This window comes from Dromiciops gliroides, chromosome 1, assembly GCF_019393635.1.
Source record: "Dromiciops gliroides isolate mDroGli1 chromosome 1, mDroGli1.pri, whole genome shotgun sequence".
Taxonomy (NCBI): Eukaryota; Metazoa; Chordata; class Mammalia; order Microbiotheria; family Microbiotheriidae; genus Dromiciops; species Dromiciops gliroides.
Genome location: NC_057861.1, coordinates 64,631,091 through 64,650,385, shown reverse-complemented (window position 1 = coordinate 64,650,385; position 19,295 = coordinate 64,631,091). Strand labels below are relative to the sequence as shown.

At 44.5% G+C, this 19,295-nt stretch overlaps 1 protein-coding gene across 1 annotated transcript in view; it reads left to right on the top strand.

Annotated features, from left to right (window-relative positions):
- Nucleotides 1-337: 337 nt before the first annotated feature.
- MAP2K2 (mitogen-activated protein kinase kinase 2) overlaps nucleotides 338-19,295 on the top strand; it is a 35,107-nt gene continuing 16,149 nt past the window's right edge. The window contains 8 exon segments of the mRNA XM_043989404.1: nucleotides 338-807; nucleotides 2,987-3,125; nucleotides 3,127-3,198; nucleotides 10,219-10,288; nucleotides 10,291-10,364; nucleotides 16,748-16,774; nucleotides 16,776-16,826; nucleotides 19,243-19,294. Coding sequence (XP_043845339.1) covers nucleotides 716-807; nucleotides 2,987-3,125; nucleotides 3,127-3,198; nucleotides 10,219-10,288; nucleotides 10,291-10,364; nucleotides 16,748-16,774; nucleotides 16,776-16,826; nucleotides 19,243-19,294 — 577 coding nt within the window. The 5' untranslated portion in view covers nucleotides 338-715.

The following is a 19,295-nucleotide window of genomic DNA, read 5'->3' as shown; positions in this document are numbered from 1 at the left end:
ACCTCCGGGAACTGATTCTGTCTTTCTGGGTTCACACTCAGGCGGCCCCAAGTCGCTCAACTAGGGAGCTCCGTAATGGACTCGGCCTTGGCCTCCGAGCCCTGCCCTCTTTCAATCCTCCTCTGTCCCTCTACACCTCCCCAGCTGTCCAAGCCTGACAGCCGCCCCCAGCAGCTGCCCGCTTCCCTAAGGCGCGCGAGCCACAGCTGTGCCGGCGAACATGCGCAGTGAGGCTAGAGGCGGGCGGGGCAGAGGAGGGAGGAGCGATGGGGACCTTGGCTCAGATGCGCGGCTCTCGCGAGACTCTGAGGCGGGCTCTTCCCCTCCGCCCCCTACCTCCGCCTCCCTCCCCTCCAGCTGCAGCGTCAGCCTAGCTCGGCCCCGGCCCCAGCGCCTTCGAGCGGCGGCTCCGGCTCCAGCTGGTCCCGGCCCCCGGCCCCAGTTCCCGTGTGGGTCCGGCCTCTGCAGCCTCCGTGCACCCCCAGCTCCCTTCGTGAGCCGCCCTCTCCCGCTCCGTTCCGAAGGGCCGCTGGCCCCAACCCCGGGCTCGCCTAGGCCGAAGGTCCCCGCGGGGCCGGGGCCGGAGCCGGAGCCGGGCCGGTTCGGGCAGGAGCCAGGGGCGCCTCCACCCCTATGGGCCCCGGCTAGAGGCGCTAAAGCCGCGCCCACCCCCGCCCCCGCCCCCACCCCACCCCCCGCTCCCCGGGAAGCCCCGATGCTGGCCAAGAGGAAGCCGGTGCCGCCGGCGCTCAACATCACCCCCACCATCGCCGAGGGCCCGTCCCCCACCAGCGAGGGCGCGTCCGAGTGAGTGCCCGGGCCGGGCGGGGCCGCGAGGAGGGGCCGGCGGGAGGGGGGCGGGAGGGGAGGGGAGGGGGCAGCGAGGGAGGTGGGCCAACCCGCCCCCTCCCATCCCAGGTGAAGGGCACTGGGGCCCACCGGGAGCGAGGGAGCGGCCCGACGTGACCCAGCCAGGATTCGAGCCCGGCTCGTGGCTGATTTCAGCCAGTGTTTCCCCACACCTGGAAAGGGATGAGGGGCGGTCCTGGGAAGGAAGAAGCAGCTGGAAGGGCAGTTGGGAAAGGGAATATGTGTTTTTTTATGAGTCCTAAGGGGAACAGGGAGTCAACTCCACTAGCAAAGTCAACATTTAGTATGCGCCTACTAAGGTACTGAGGAGGGTGACCCGAGAAGGAAAAGAATAGAGAGGGAGGGGTGTGTCTCGTGTGGGGAGGTGTCCTGAATGGGGCTGAAGTGGCTCTGGAGTAAAAGAAAAGGATAAAAGTATATAGAAACTTAGGGAAGAGGGGAAGGGGTGATGGAGATAAGTTTAGAGTTAGAGGACAGACCTCAGGTCATCTGAACCAATCCCCCCCTCATTTTACAGAGGAGGAAAGGAATTCCAGAAAGGTCCAGTGACTTACTCAAGGTCACACAGGTAGTAGTGACAAAGTTGGGATTTGAACCCAGGTCCTTTGAGACTTCAAACTAGTTCTCTGTCTCCTGTAGTGTCTTTTGTTTTGTTTTGTTGTTTTTGTGTGTTCTGTTTTGTTTTGTTTTGCAGGGCAATGAGGTTAAGTGATTTTGCCCAGGGTCACACAGCTAGTAAGTGTCAAGTGTCTGTAGGCCGGATTTGAACTCAGGTTCTCCTGAATCCAGGGGCTGGTGCTCTAAGCACTGCGCCACCTAACTGCCCCATTTGTATTGTCTTAATCCAAGCACCTTCTTTCCCTTTTCCAATTTTATAAATGGGGAGACTGAGGGAGGTTATGACTGTGCCCAAGGTTGAATCACAAGTAGTAAATAGTAGATCTTGGATTGAACGAAGGCCTTCAGACTCCAAATCAAGGAATCATTTCCACTAGACTACCTTGCATAGGGGGCAAGAGAAGGAGGAGGTGTGCAGGGCTTGGGCAGAGAAGTGAGAGATTAAAGGAAAATGGGGGGGTAATGAGAAGAAACACATGCCCACATGGGTATGGATAAGGAGGGTAAGAGAAGAGAACATGGGTGGGAGCTGTGAAATGGGGTTGTACTTGTGAAGGGAGATGAAGAAATCTGGGGACTTTGAAAGGGGACAAAAACAATGGAAGATGTTTGAACAGTGATGGCAGATGATCATGGAATATGGGCAGGGAGGGACTCTTCATGATGAATTTGCAGCGTCCAGGGAAAGTCACTGGGTTGGACTACCTCCCAGGCAGTGAACAGTTAAGCCCTTCTAGTTCAGGTGCTGGTGGAGCTGGGCGAATCAGACAGGTTTATGGTTTGGCTTGTGTGAATGAATGAGCTGTAGTGTGCACAGGAAAAGGCTAGTCTGTTTGGGGCCACTTCAAAGTGCCAGTCCTTTTTTATAAATCCAGCCTCTTAGGAATTACCAAGGCTGAAATAGAGCATGTGGAGATAAGTTACTTGAGTTCTATCATTATTGCTCCATTTGCCTCTAGTATGTAATGTGAATGATATTCTTACCTTGCTATGGGAATATTGAGAAGAAGGCCTCTCTCCATTTTCTTTCCCTGGTCTTGGCCCTCTCTTTTATAGTCTGTCTTGCAGATTTTAAACTAGAAAGGGATTGTAGTATAGTAGAAATAAGACTATACTTAAAGCTGAAGATCTGGGTTCAAAAACTTGGTCCACCACATATTTGTAGTATGATACTGACAAGTCACTTACTACTTTGAGCATCCATCTCTTCATCTGTAAAATGGGAAATATTCATATTACCTATTTTGCAGGGCTGTTCTAAAGGGTCAAATGAGAAAATATTTAAAATGCTTTGCAAACCTTAAACTGCTATAGAAATGTCATCTATTATATTATTAGCAGTAGTGTAAGCCCCTTGGATCCAAGGCTTTTTATAGCCCCTGGTGGCGCCTTTAGACAAGGAATGGAATGATCTACACTTCAGACAACTGACCAGTCTTTTTTTTTTTTTTTCTTGTCTCCCTCTTTTCCGACATCCTTCGCTCTGGTATGTGTGCAGGGCAAACCTTGCAGATCTGCAGAAAAAATTAGAAGAGCTAGAACTCGATGAGCAGCAAAAGAAGCGGCTGGAAGCTTTCTCCACCCAGAAGGCAAAGGTGGGGGAGCTGAAGGATGATGACTTTGAGAGAATCTCTGAGGCTGGGAGCTGGCAATGGTGGGGTAGTCACCAAAGTGCAACATAGACCCTCAGGCCTCATCATGGCTCGAAAGGTAAGCAGGCTGCTGGTTCTCTTAGAGCCCAGAGGACAGAGAAGCTTCTCCTGGGTATGTAAAGGAAGCAGCCTGTCCTTTGAAGATGTAGTCTGATTTATTGATGGTCAGATTTTCTTTTGTCCTTTGGTGTCAGGCAGCAGCATCTGGTTTCATTGCTAGAAACGAGCACCTTCTTGTTGATGACAGAAAGTGGCAATACAGGCTTCCTTGGTTTGGGTTATCCTTCCACGTCTTGACTTGAGGACTCACCAGTTTTGTGGCCCATGGGTCTCCTTTCTTTGAACCTAAGTTTTCTCCTCTGTAAATGAGGATAATCATACTTGAGTGCGTATACATGTTGTAAAACGATAAAACACTATGGACATAGAAATTGTTACTTTTAACTTCCCTTCAAATCTTGAGCCGTGGCTTCCCCTAAGATATTAGAGGACCGTGGGAGGCCTTCAGTGAATGGGTGGCATTCTTTTTTTGATGACTTATGACCAGACATGGACGACTTGCCGAGGGTGAAATGGTGGCATGAGGTTGCCTTCCATAATGATGGAAGGAGTGTTTGTCCCAAAGAGACCACCCGTCATCAAAGTATCTACAGAGAATAGGAATTAATGCTGTTCTCCAGCAAGGAGGAAGAGAATCTGGTCAAATACATTTTAAAAAATTAATTATTATTTTTAAAGATATGCCTGATCTCCCTTTTACTTCCCTTCTTCTCCATTGAGAGTTTGAGAAAACAAAACCCCTATTATAAACATTTATAGTCAAGTAAAACAAATTTTTATCATGTGCATAAAAAAAATGTAATCTGCACTCCATTTCCATCACCTGTCAGGAGGCGGGCAGCATGTTTCATCTGATCCTCTGGAGTGCTCAAAGTTCCCCAAGTCTTTCAAAGTTGTTTGTCTTTACAATAATGTTGTTATCATATAAATTGTTCTGGTATGCTCATGCTCACCTCACTCTTCAACAATTCATACAAGTCTTTCCAGGTTTCTCTGATGGTCATCCCCTTCATCATTCTTACAGTACAATGGTACTCTATCATATACCATAATGTGTTCAGTTATTCCCAAAGTGATGGGTACCCCTTCAGTTTCCAATTCTTTGCCACCACAAAAAGAAATACTACAAATATTTTTTGTCCATATGGACTCAAATCATATTTTAAAAAGCTATTTAAAAGTTTGGACTTGACATTCATCTCACAACGGGGATTGTGTAGGATCTGTGGACCTGGGACTTTGAGCTCTGCTGGGGGATAGATTAGTTGAGTTTATTGGACTGGTGGAACCCACATACACCAAACCACTTTTCCAGGGCCATTGAACTTCGATGGTAAAATATTTATCATCTTTTAGAACCTTGCTTAACACTGTTTGATGCCCTTGCTTTCTACTCTATAATATAACCTCTTTAGAACCTATTATTAATAATACCTCATGGCTGCATAGTGCTTTAAGGCTTATAAGCACTTATTAGCCTTTGGGAAATTTGGGGGAAACGATTTTTTTTTTAGAGTGACTCTAATCACATCAATTCTGGTGACTTTATTCTAAGTTGTGCATGTTGTGGAGGTTGCCAGAGCTTTGTGGGAAAACTACTTTTTTGATCAAGAATCTATCTTCTAAAATTGTTGCTCTCTAAATATCAAAGTGGTTCATTTGAAATCTGACTATTCCCTGCCCAAGTGGATTTTTACAGATCCAAGCATTAGCTTTTAAGGGTCTTGCTGTACTTGGAAATCACATGGTTTCTTCTGCTCTTAGCTCTGCAGATATTATCTTTTTCTCCTGAGGTACTGTTCCCTCTTCTGAGGGAGCATAGGACTTTTGGCTGCATGCATTCTATTTTTGTTCTCACTGCAGGCAGTCTTGTCAAAGCCAAAAGTAACATTTCAAGCCTTTGGCTTGCTTTAGGCTAGAGCACAGTGAAGAAAATGGTTAGAAATGTGATTGAGGAGGAAAAAGCTAAGAGTTAAAGATAGGCAGCTTGTTACTTTGGAAGGTTTAAGGATCTTTGACATCCCAGGATCTAAAAAGGCCTCTTACCTCAATGCAGAAGGATTGTTTTTAGGTTATTGAAGGACAGCTCAGGAGTCAATTAAGCTTGAGAATACTCATTATACGAAATTTGTCTTCAGCTTTATTAGAGCATTGAATTCTCTTACCATGGTAGCTATAATTTTCTTGAACCACTTAAAACTGGAGGAAGACCCAAGAGGAGGTCATACATTTGGTCTGTGACTTAACAGGACCTTTTTCTCTCTCTCTCTTTCTCTCTCTCTCCTGCTGCTGTTCTGGAGCTTGAAGCCTAGTTCTGTGCCTGCTTTCAGTCTAACTCTTCTCATCCTTCCTCTCTCCCACCTACATTTTAAAGTTGAAAAAGATGAAGCCTAGAGACAAATGACTTGTCCACATTCACACAGAAAGTTAGTGGCAAAGCCTTGACCTGACCTCAGGCCTCTGGATCATCCTTCTGTCCTGCAGTGCCTCATGGGGAAGCCTGTGCAGTATCTTTTTTTTTTTTTTTTAGTGAGGCAATTGGGGTTAAGTGACTTGCCCAGGTCATACAGCTAGTAAGTGTTACAGTATCTGAGACTGGATTTGAACTCAGGTCCTCCTGACTCCAGGGCTGGTGCTCTATCCACTGCACCATCTAGCTGCCCCACCTGTGCAGTGTCTTTAGCACCATTTGGCTTATGCATCTATTTCTTGTGTTGTGTTAAAAACTCAGGCTCAGTTGATGAACTTCAAAGGGCCATGTTGGACTGGAAAGGATTTAAAGGTGGATCATCTTGTCTTTCCTACAGTAATGGGGCCTAGATCCCAAGTGGAATGTATGAAGGGTGAGGGCTGCTAAAGAAAAATTCATGGGTTTTCTTCATCTCAATTTCTTAATTACCTCCAAAGACCTGGGCACAAGTATCTTCTTTGGTCACATCTTCTGCAGCACAGCTTCATCCATTTTCGCATGCTCTTGGTGCATGGCCATCTGTGCTGAGGAGTGCCATAAATCCAATGGTCTTCCCCTTTTTTTGGGTCATGGACTCTTTCGGCAGTCTGGCAAGACTGTGGACCCCCTTCTCAGAGCCATGTGTTTAAATGTATAAGGTGTATAGGAATACACTTAACCAAAAAAATATATAATTTTTTAGAAAGTTGGAGCCCAGGTTAAGCACTGCTTCTATAAGGTAATTCCACAGAATCTCTAACATATAAGATAATGATTCTCTTATTTGTGCACATCATGAAGTAGCTTCCTTTTTAAAATGCTTCTTGACTTGAGTGTATGTTAAGTTTCTTTGTTCTTCCCAGATCCTTACGTATTTGAGTTTGTGGCTTTTTCCTGTCACACACTGAGTTAGAACCAGGATGAGAACACAGATTACTGCTCCTGGAGTCCAGCCCCTCATATGTGAATGTTTACGTGTGGGCTTTTTGCATCATACCCAGTTCAGATAAATGGAATATTTTTTAATTGGACTGAAAATCTTTTTTTATTTGAAAGGTATTTTGGAGGTCAGCTTGAGGAAGAAGAGATTAAGCAACTTTTCTTTGGTTACATAGTGACCTTGGCGAGCCAGACAGGAACCCAGATCACCGACTAGGTGTTTTCCACTACAGTATATTGCTCTTCTGTCCTAGACTCTCCTGTAGTTGTCATTTCTTGAGGATGCACGATATTGATGTTCCCAGGTTCTATGGAGAGAGAAAGTCTGAGTTGTATCATTTATCCCACTCTCACTACCCCCCCTCTCTCCAAAATGTGAATATTTCTGTGTTCCTCCACAGCCCTTCACATCATATCCCAAATCAGCGCGTTCTACTTGGCAATAATTCTGGTGGTTAGTTTTTCCTTATATTAAAGGTAAATAACCACAGCTTGTCTTTCCAGCCTGTTTATATACATTGTTCCCTCTCCTATACACAAACCGTGCAGCCAAGCTGTTTATCCTCTATGCTTGGAACGTGCTTTTCCTCCTCACCTCCACATCATAGAACACCTCAGTTACAATCATGAAACCCTTCCTCACCCAAGCGTTAGTGCCTTTCCTTGTATTTATTTTTTCATATATTTAGATATATACCTCTTGTCTTTACCAAACAAATGTAGTAATAGTGATAGCATTTTTTGCAGTTCTTACTATTTGTGAAACACTTTACAAATATTAACTCATTTCATCTTTACATCCACCCTGAGAGCTAGGTGCTATTATTAACTCCATTTTCCAGGTGAGGAAACTGAGACAGACAGTGGTTAATTGACTTCTTCGGGGTTACACAGCTAGTAAGTATATGGGTCAGATTTGTACTCAGGTCTTCTGGTCTTTAGGTCTAGTGTTCTGTCCACTGCACCACTGAGCTGCCACATAAGCTCCTTGAAAGAGGATATTTCCTTTTTGATCTTGCTTTCCCCAGCACATGACAACACAAGCTGGTGCTTCCTAAATGCTGTTTCTTGGAAATATTGCCTTCTGGTGAATGTTGAATGTGAGAAAGTTCAGAGAAACATGGCCTAATGCAGTAGATGATGCAGAGTAAAGCAAGCCAAAGCATGGTGATATTTGTTAAAGCACTAGGAAGTGGCGCCCAAACTCCAAGAATAGATAGTAAACCAGGCTTCTTCACCTCCCTAGTCTGGGGACTCTTAAGTACAGAACGTTGCACACCATGTAAATGGTTACATTGTCAGTTTTGATTTTTGCTCAACAGTTTTCCTTTGTTACAAAGAAAGGGGTCAATGGGGCAAGGGGGATACATTAGGAAATGACTGGCTGTTGGGGGGTTTTTTTTAAGGCAACAATAAAACAAATGTCTAAAATACTCCTTCCATGCAGGTAACTTTCATCCTTATCTTCCTCTTGAATCATTCACTGATTCATCTGTGACTCCTGTCTCCTTTGTTCAGAGCAGGGTTTGAACCAATCAAATCATTTTCCTTCTCTGGCTCCCATTTTGCATTCCCATAAAACAAGAGGATTGGCCTTCCAACTCGAAATCTGTGAGCCTGTGTTCTCTAATGCATCTCTAGTGCAAGTATCAGGATCCCCGTTAATGACAAAGAATGGTGGAGGTATGGTGTATCTGTTGGTTAAGGAAGTGCATAATGATAAAAATACTTAGGAGTTTAGTGACACTTTAATTATATTCTATTCATCATAGTAGTATTTATACACATTTAAAAAGCAATAGCAGGGCAGCTAGGTGCTGCAGTTGATAGAGCACCGGCCCTGGATTCAGGAGGACCTGAGTTTAAAATCTGGCTCAGACACTTAACACTTACTAGCTGTGTGACCCTGGGCGAGTCACTTAACCCCAATGGCCTCAGCAAAAAAAAAAGGAAAAGCAATAGCATACATGAATGTGAAACTTTTATTTAGTCTACAGAAGACCTTATACAATAAATTCTGCAATCTACAGATCTGGAAGTATTGGTTTAGTGTATACCTTCTCTGTTGTGCTGGGGCATAGGTGTCAGTGGGAATGGGCTGTTGAGTTGGGTGAGGGAGGCAGGTTGGATTTGGCAGAAATTATGGTTCAGGCCAACCCAAAGGGTCAGATAAAAAAAGCAAAAGGTCTGGAAGGATCAGGTGAATAGTCTAGGTCTGGAAGGAACATCAGAGGTTATGCCATCTCCACCTAAAGTGGAGAATTTCCACTGCTTGTTCCTTGGTTCTGCCATCATTAGCCAAGTGGAATAAGCCCAGTTCTTTGCAAACAGTCCTTCAGAAGCTTGAAGACCAAGGTTATGGTCCCCTAAGTCTTCTCTAGGGTAATATCTCAATCCTTCCACTGATCCTCAGGTGACATGGTTTTGAGAGCCCTTCCCGTCCAGGTCCTCCCTATACCTCCTGTCACCCCCCTTACATTTCTTTGTTCCCTAGCTTGTTAATATCCCCCTCCCCCCAAAGCTTTGTCCAAATTAAGGCCAAAGAGAAGGCCCAAAAGGTCACAGAATCTCAGAGTTGGGAGGAACCTGGAGGCCATCTAGTCTAACATTTACTGAACAAGCATCCCCTCTACAGCATTCTGCATCATAGGCCTCTGGCCCTGCTTATAAGGTTGAAGTAGAACCACTAGCTCCCAAATCAGCCCCTTCTACTTGACAGTAACCCCAGTTGTTGTCTTTTCCTTAGATCAACTTAAATGAACCATTTCGTAACATCTTCCTGTCACTCCTTGCCCTTTGGGACCGAGCTGAGCAATCCCCCTTCTAATCCCCCTTGCACATGGCAAGCCTTCAGCTATATACAGACTGCTGTCATATCCCCTCAGAGTCCTTTCTTCTCTGAGGCAGACATTCTCAGTTCCTGGTTCTGGTCACCCTCATCCAGGTGCTCTCCATCTTATCGATGTCTTTCCTGACATGAGGTGCGTGCTGCTGAACACAGAAGTAGAGATGTTGTCTGACCCAGACCCAGCACCAAAGGACCATTGCTTTGATTAGTCCTAGACACTCCTTTTAATGCTGGCCAAGATTGCAAAATCCCAAGATCCAGAATTCATAAAGTCAGCAAAAGCAACACCCTGTATGCAACACCCTGAGGCTGTAGGTGGTGGTTTTCATAATGATAGCCAGCATTTATATCCCACTTGCTATTTGTCAGACACTTGCTAAGCACTTTGTGACTATCATCTTATTGGATCCTTGCAACATTATCCCATTTTACAGTTGAGGAAACTAAAGCAAACGAAAGTTAAGTGATATGCCCCGGATCACACACAGCAAGGCAGTGTCTGAGACCAGATTTGGTGTTTGTTTGATGAACGATGGAGGTGACAGCATCACTGGACGTTCTGTTCCGTCACCCCCTCTTCTCTATCCTTCTGACTTGTCGTTACTTTTGCCTTACTCCAAAAAAGGTGTGGTATTCCATAAGGGCATGTTCAAGATGAGAGTAGAGCTCCATGGGAGCAATAAGTGTGCTTCAGCCTTACTTGGATTCTATGGTAGGGATTTTGCCTGCTTTCTGCATATGAGAATAAGTATTTATTGAATGGAATTCTTGTCCCTTTGCAGTTGATTCACCTAGAGATCAAACCAGCAATTCGGAACCAGAATATCCGTGAACTCCAGGTCCTGCACGAATGCACTCTCCTTACATCGTGGGTTTTCTATGGGCTTTTATAGTGATGGAGAGGATTAGCATCTGCATGGAGCACATGGTGAGTCCAACCCTGGGAAAGGGGGTGAGTGAAAAAGATAAAATGGAAATCCTTAATGAGTATTCACATCCAGTATTGTTAGTGGCTTGTAGAAAAGCCATCATTTAATATGAGTTAGGGAGGGCTTCTGCCTAGGTCTCTGATCTAGGAACTCTTTGGCTAATTTGGAAGATATAAAGTTAAGCAGAAGTGTTAAAAGCAGAAGTTGGTCAGAACTAAGAGCCCTTAGGAGGAAATGCTGAAACACTGCTCTCCCTGCCTCTCCCCACCCCCAACAGCCTGCCCTACTCTGCATCTGCCACTGAGGACAGCTGTGAAGGCCTCTGGGCTTGAGGGGCATGATGATATTAGCTCACATTTCTTGAGTGCTTTATAATTTATAAAGCTTTTATTCCTCTTAGTCTTGTGGGGGAGGTGGGATTGTAGATACTATGATCCTGTTTGGCAGGGAAGAGTCTGAGGGTCAGAGAGGGTAAATACTTGCTTTGTCATCACATAGCTAGTAAGGAGGTAAAGGTGGAACTTGGGGCAAATTTCTGACTCAGATCCAGCTTTGGTCAAGTGTAAGAGTTATGTGCACTGGTGTAATGTTGGTTTTTTTACAGCGTTATGATAAGACAGACAGCATGGTATTTCCTAAACTTATTTAGCCAAAAGACACTTTGGGACTTAAATTATATTGGCAGAACCTAGAAATATTTGTCCGCTTCCTTGTCTTCCTAAAGTCTGACCCGGGATGAAGCAGAGGTTGGAAATTTGGGAGCAAAATGGAGAAATTAAACTTCTTTCCTATACTGAAAATTTGCTGAATGGAAGAGATATTTTTGATAGAAAGCAGCATGGCCTAGTGGGGAAAAAACATGGGGTTTGGGGTCCGAGTAGGGCTTGTTATCCAGTGCCAGGCTTTTTGCTCTTGATTACTTGTATAGCCCTGGACAAGCCTGAGCACGGTGATTCCAGAGGTCTTTTACAAGTCTAAAGCCAATAATTTCCCCTTTAGAATTTTAGAGGGTTTGAAATCCACGCACCAGATACTTTCTTCACCCATTACTAATTCATGTTGTATGCAAGGCCAGGGGACTGTAGAACTCAACTTGGGAACCAAGAGAATGAAACAAACACTAAACCAGGAGTCTGGAGATAGGCTCTGCTCATCTACTTATGGGCTGGGTCACCTTGAGCAAGTCACTTCCTCCTTCTGGGTCTTAGCTTCCTACTCTGTGAAAGGAAGGACAGAACCCAGTGATCTTTGGGTATCTTCTAACTATAAAATTCTTTGAAATAATTTGAACATATGTGTTGTAAAGCATTCATGGTATATCATGTTCTAATTCTTGTGAATTGGGCCCTATCCTCAAAAAGAAATTCCGTTTGTCTTTTTAAGTACTGATTAAGCATTTGCACTTTAACAGATTTGGTTCCTGGGTGATCACCTCCTCTTTCTCAGGGACCGCTGTCACACAAAGTGGAAGTGATTGTTCTGTGGAAGGTAGTTTTTCCAGGGGATGCTCTAACCATTTAGGTGCTTTTTACCTATTGTCACCAGGCTTAGCCCTAAAAATTCTCACTATTAGCCCTGGAAACATTTGCTCTTCAATACTTTGCTTGCTAATGACAATGTTTACAATTGAAAATTCCTGGTCAACTTACTTAAAGCAATCATATTTTTAAATTTCATTTGTATTCTACCAGTGATTCCTGTCTTCTTGTCACCTGCTTTTGGAATATGAAGTTATGGTATAGGAGAATTGATCTCCTTTCTCTTTGCTCCTCCCACAGCCCTGTTTGACTGGGCTAACCCAGAGATGAGTCATTTCAGGGCTGGCGTATAGATGGGTCTCCAGAAAAGGTTAATATGCAAAGTGACCTCAGTGTCCAGGACTACTGTCGACCAACATTAATGGTAATGATAGTAGCTGTCACATAGAGCACTTTACTTCCTGGTTGACAAAGTACTTTATCTACCAAGTCTTATTTAAAAGCCCAGAACCCTGAGAGGTAAGTCCAGATGAAAAAACTGAAGCTCGTATACAGGAAGCTCCTCATCCAAGGTCACATGATCTCATTTGTTCCACACCCTAACCTTAGGAACCAAGTAATTCAAACATTATCCCCATTTCACAGATACGGACATTGAAGATTAGAGAAATGGAGCATGGCTAGTAAATGGGTATTCTGGGGCTTGGCCTGCTTCTCCTAGACTCTTCCCCCCTCTCATGTCACGTCCCTTGGATGTATGTCAGTGGGACCCACCAGCAGTCCTGACCTATGGCCCTAGCTGCCTGGTTTGAGGAGCCAGCCAGGAGTGCAGGAGTGCCTTTGGCTGGGCCCAGGTGGCTTCATAAGCCTCTTATTAAAGTCTTTTTCACTCTTCTGGGAAACAGGACAATCCATAGCAGCAGTCAGCCTCCCCCAAACCAACCTTACCTGAACACCTGCAGCCCTAGGCTTTGTTTGAAGTTTTACCTTGGTCTTTTCATCCATACCGACACCCAGATATATTTCCCTGCCATTCTTGACAGCGTTTAAGGTCAAAAGAGAAATAGCATTCATAAATATAGACATATTTTAAAATTTCATTTGTATTCTACCAGTGATTCCTGCCTTCTTGTCACCTGCTTTTGGAATATGAAGTTATGGTATAGGAGATAGCTCCTTGAAGGTTTCAGTGTTTTTTGCTTAGCATAGTGCCCAACACAGAGTAGGCACTATTTTTTTTTTTTTTGCAGCGCAATGAGGGTTAAGTGACTTGCCCAGGGTCACACAGTTAGTTATGTGTGAAATGTCTAATGCCAGATTTGAACTCAGGTCCTCCTGAATCCAGGGCCGGTACTTTATCCTCTCCGCCAGCTAGCTGCCCCAGAGTAGGCACTTCTTAAGGGCCTCTAGTGGGCTGACTGTTTATCTGAAGTCTCAGAGTATTGGTATTCTTTTTAAGTGACCTTCTCTCATAGATTTTCCCGTTATAGATGCCTTAGAAGGAGAATCAGGGGGCAGCTAAGTGGCGCAGTGGATAGAACACCAGCCCTGGAGTCAGGAGTACCTGGGTTCAAATCTGGGCTCAGACACTTACTAGCTGTGTGACCCTGGGCAAGTCATTTAACCCCAATTGCCTCACTTAAAAAAAAAAAAAAGGAGAATCAGCTTGATATAGTAGACTTAGACATTTTTCCTGAACCTTTGAAACTCCTTCTACAGATGCAAATCAGCATATCTGTAACAAGGTTTGAGAGGATTATATGGAGCATTGTCTGGGGTTATACAGCTGGTATGTCAGAGACAAGACTTGAACCCAGGTTTTTTTAACTTCTTAGCTTGGTTTTGTGTGGATTGTACCATATTGCCTCTCCAAAGTCAGAAAATCACACATTAATTTAATATATTGTGATTCACAAAGCACTTTCCCCACAACCTAGGGAAGGTAGATAGAGAATGAAGTAGATAATCTGAAGAATTATTCCTATTTTGTAGACAAGGAAATTGAAGTCCGGAGCAATGCTGTTTCTAACTACTTTGTATATACTTAGATACGTATTATGTGTCCCTCTACAAATACCTCCTCCCAAAAAACCCCCACATATTAGGCACTTAATCAATACTTACTGATTGAGGTGAGCTGACTAGTCCAAGGTCACACATCTAGTAAATATCAGAGGTGAATAATAGCCGGTCTCCTGATGCCAGGTCAGTGCTCTTTCTACTACACTATGTTGTAGCTAAAGACTTGGATTTAAGTCCTCACTTTGCTACTGACCTTGGACATCTCAGAACTCTTTTTGGGGCCTTTGTAAAATGCCAGTATGTTCTCGTTGGCTTTTGGTTTATTTTTTTTCTGCAAAATGAAAGAGATGCATTAAATGATTTCTGAGGTTCCTTCCAGCTTTACAAACATTTTGTGATTCTGTAATGAGGAGAAAGCTGCTGAAAAGGCAGGAGCTCAGAAATCCTGGAAGTTGTAAGTTTTTAATAAACAAAATGTCCAGTTCTCTGAAAGACATAATGTTAACCTGGATTCCTCATAGAATGGAAATGTGCCTGTGTATTAGGAATGAATGGGGCAGCTAGGTGGCATAGTGGATAGAGTACTGGCCCTGGAGTCAGGAGGACCTGAGTTCAAATCTGGCCTCAGACATTTAACACTTACTAGCTGTGTGACCCTAGGCAAGTCACTTAACCCCAATTGCCCCACCCAAAAAAAAAAAAGGAATGAATGGAAGGTTTCATATGAAGGAAGGTACCTGTGAGCTCTCAATACCTGAGGAAGCAATGCAGCAGAGTTCAGAGAACATGAGCCAAGGGACCAGCAGCCTGAGTCCTAATATGGCCTCCTTCCTTAGCTTCCTAACCTTGCTAGGTCACTTAGCTGCTGCTTCTGAGACTGTTTCTTTTTTCCAACTGGGAATAATGCCACTTGCCCTACACAGCAGAGGGGGTTGTGAGGATCAGTTGAGATAATACATGTCAGCATATTTTGGAAAGTATTTGTGTCCTGTACAGATGCAGGGTGGTAGGCATTATATTATTATAACAATAGAAACAGTCCTTGGGTTCTCTGGTGTCTGTCTTTGGCAGAGCTTCAAACATGTCACCCACCAGGCCTCATCTGCCCTTGTACTGGAAGACTCATGGAGGATCTATGATTTCATTAGCCAGAAGCTTACGGAGGTACTGTGGAGATCATCCAGTTTAGTTCCTAGTTGTGGTGACTCTGATACTGACAGAGCTACCTCCTATGACTCAGTAGCTGGGTCTTGTGAAATGCTGTGATGGAAATAGTCATCACTTGGAGGCCAATCCTCTGGTGATGACCATCTCTTCTCTTAAGCTAGGTGGCTGTAATGTGAAGGCAAGATGGTGTGCCCATTTTACAAAGGGAGAAAAGGAAACACAGAAGGGAATGTACCTTTGTGCACAGAGCTAGGAAGGGATTGTCAGGAAGAGATCCTGGTCTTTGAGACAACAGTTCCCTTTGGTGTGCCTTCTGTTGAGGCCACACCTCCTCCAGAAACTTCTTGGGTTCCCCTTTCCTCAAACCCGCAGCTTTTATGTGAGGCAGCATCGTTTAAAGAGCACTAGACTCACAGCTATATCTGCACTAATGGGCCAGATTTATCCCTTATATTAGTTACCTGACTATACCACCTCCTTTTTCAGCCATTCACAGGATATTCATAATAGCTACCATTTATATAGCACTATGTGCCAGATACTGTGCTGAGCCTTTCTTAGTTATTTTATTAGATCTCCTAACAACCCTGGGTTGGAGGTGCTATTATTATTCTCATTTTGCAGTTGGGGAAACTGTAGACAAAGGTTAAGTGACTTGTTCAAGGTCACATAGCTAATAAGGCTAACTTTGAGTATTCTTGACCCAGACCCAGCGTTCTCTCCACATGCCATGCCACTGTAGGATGCTACTAGGGAGCTGGAAGAGACCCTCCAAGGCCATTCAGTTCAGCCTTCTAGTTTTATAGACGAGGAACTGAGGCCTAATGAGGTTGAGTGACTTGCCCAAGGTATATAGGTAGTGTCTAAAATAGGATTTGACCCCAAGTCCACTGACTCCAGAGCTTTATGTGACATTATATAAATTTGTTGCATTCAATTTTTAATTCATCCTGGGCAAGTCATTCAATTTGTCTAACCTCACATTACATCAGTAAAATGATGATAATAACTCTTGCACTCCCTACCTTACAAGGCCATCACATCTGGATTGGATGGGTAATGTATGTAAAACACCGTGTCAGTTGCAAGAAGCAGTGAGGATGCTGCTGCCTGTATACAGAGACTGTTGGAGCTAAAGACATTTGTTCCTTCTACCAGCTTTCCTTGCTCTATTTACACCTGTACTTATTCCAAGCCTGACAGTCAGCAGCTAGTTTTCGACATTGCCCAGACGGACAGAGGCTACTTTTATCTGTGGCATGACTTGTCTGTCTTAACATCTTCTAGTGGAGCTGACTATGGTTGTCAGTGCTCTCCAAATGACCAGAATTCCCTGCCAGGTGTTAAAGCATTAGAAGGAATATGAACTAAAAATAAGTGACGCCCAGGGAAGAACAAGGCTTCTCTACTGGCATTGGTTTCTTCTCTTTCAGGTGCAAACACGTTTGTGTACATAGAGATCTTACAAGGGAGACAGAGTAAGAGGCCCTTCAGTTTGCCAGTGTGTTTGGCCCCTGAGTTGTTCACTATTCCTGTAGAGGAAGTAGAATAACACCTTGCAGTGAACCGGGGAAGTGCTTAATTTTTTATGCCTGCCACTAGGGTGTTCCCTTGGGAATGAAGGTTCGGTGTTGCCAAGGCAAAAGGAGAAAAACAGCATAACTCCTTCGTGGCTGTCTTGACAGGGACTTTTCTCTTTTATTTTGGGGATTTAGGATGGAGGCTCTCTGGATCAAGTATTGGAAAGAGGCCAAGAGAATTCCTGAAGAAATCTTGGGGAAGGTTAGCATTGCGGTAAGTGTTTTCTTTTCTTGGATTTTTGTAAGGAATCTGACCTTTAGGCCTTAGGAACTCCTGATTCCAGGAGGGGGGTGTTAGACATTTAAATCCTGTATTTATCTTCCTTATGTTCCTCTCCATTAGTAGCATTCACTCGTAAGTAGTAATGACTTACATTGAATACCTATTTTCAGTTTCATTCTTTCATCTGGCAAAAATTGAAAGGCAAACTATGAATCTTTTGGTATATATTGTGTGATGAACAAGTAAGGATATTGACTTGGTATCTGAAGACCTGGATTCTCCCTCTGGCTCTCTCTGCGACTGGTCTTGGGCAAGTCGTTAACCTTTTGACCCTCATTGTAGACATCTGTAAAACAAAGCTATTGAAGTATATTACTTTTAAGGTCCCTGTTAGCTTTCTGATTTGTTTTTTTTTTGTTTTCTGTGGGTTTTTTTTGTGAGGCAGTTGGAGTTAAGTGACTTGCCCAGGGGTCACACAGCTAGTAAGTGTCAAGGGTCTGAGGCCGGATTTGAAACTCAGGTCCTCCTGAATCCAGGGCTGGTGCTCTATCCACTGCGCCACCTAGCTGCCCTGATTTGTTGTCTTAAAAACACTAGATGGTATCTATGGGCAACCATTGCTGCTGTCCTCTATCATAGCAGGAAGTCCCTGAAGTTGGAACTAGTGGCAGTGATATCAGGGAAGGACGTGTGTGTGTGTGTGTGTGTGTGTGTGTGTGTGTGTGTGTGTGTGTGTGTGTGTGTGTGTGAGAGAGACAGACAGACAGACAGACAGACAGACAGACAGACAGACAGCAAAGTGTTTATGTGGCAACATTGGTTTGTAGAACAGGAGTGAAATCCTACAAGCCAGCCAGAAAAGGCATCCTGGAAGCTTGGAGTATTTAAAACTCAGAAGCTTCTTGCTACTTCTCCCCAACCTGTCTCTTTTCCCCCATCCCCTTATCGGAAATGCCTTTAATAGGGGGCAACAGGAATGAAAGGCAACTCAGGCTTCATTCCCTTCCTTGCAAGGTTCTAGAATAGGGTGTCCCTGTTAGATTAATCTAGTGATGAGGGGGAAAAGATGCCACAGAAACATAACTCAGTAGCACATCGTACCTTCTCTCCTTCTCTAAATACCATCATTTACTAAACATAACTGAACAGTAGATAATGCTTTTTTATAATACCACTTTTTGCATCTTGACTGATCTGAATAACAAAGAGGGAATGAAGATTCTTGGCTACTTTATAATGAGCCTTCAAGTTCAAGTATTTACTGAATACCTTCTATGTGCACTTTGGGAAAAATAGATAACTAGACACAGTTCAAAAAGCTTGAAACCGATACATTTACATGGTGGGTGATGGCATTTCCTAATTAGGAGATTTGGTTCACAAGGTCCATCTGTAGAGCACACTTAAAGGTAATCTTTGGACTATTACATCTCTCACCAGTATACTGTACTGTGTGGGGAGACTTTGTGCTGTGGTGGGTGACAGGGAGGCACAAAAGACAGACTTATTCCCAGGAACAGTACAGTCATGCATCCAGCTTCCCCTGCATGGCTGATCTTACTCTGCCACTATTGTGGGTGGTCTGGCACCAACAATTTGGCCCCATGCCAGCAATTTCCACAGCTGCTTGGTCCCTGTAAACTTGTCACTTTGATCTATCAAGTCTCTCCTGCACTGTAATCACATGGGTTAAAGGTACTGTTATAGTGAGCACTGCTGAAAAGGAGTTTAGGCTGTTCCTGTTCATGAGCCACCCCATCCCAGAGTCCATCTGGAGAAGACTGCTGGCATGTTGGGGCCTGGGCGAGCCCTCCCAAATGGACAGTGTCTGCTTCCACAGGCCAAGGGCCTATGTGTTCACCTCTGATGTCTCCTGTGCCAGAGGAGAGGCAGCGAGATGACATGGTGGAAAGAGCCTGGGGGTTCGAGTCAGAAGACCTGACTTTAGATCCTGTCTCTGCTGCTTACAGTTGTGTTACCTCGAAGAGGGCAGGGCTCTCTCCCTCTCTGGGCACTATTTGTCTGTAAAATGAGAGGCTGCACCAGATAATCACGAAGGGCTCTTGCAGCTCTAACTTGTGTGATGGGGTGAGTCGAGATGTGTGACAGCAGAGAGAAGTCTGGTTTGGGAGTTAGGAAGAGGGGGGCACAAGCCCCTGCCTTTGTTGCCTGCTTAGCATGCCCAGAGAGCTGCAGGTGAGCTGTCTTTAGGCAGAATGGAGAGGAGTCTCCACATCAAGAGTGCCGTACACTAATGAAATCACCAGGTCTTTACCTCTTCCTTTACCCTCCTCCAAAACATAAAGGCAGCAACCTAATTGCCAGGCCCCAAGAGCACTACAATTGCACACAGTGAACACATGGTTTGGATACACCTTAAATCTGCCCTTCCCTCTGTGTTTCTTAGGTTCTTCGGGGTCTGGCTTATCTAAGAGAGAAACACCAGATTATGCACAGAGG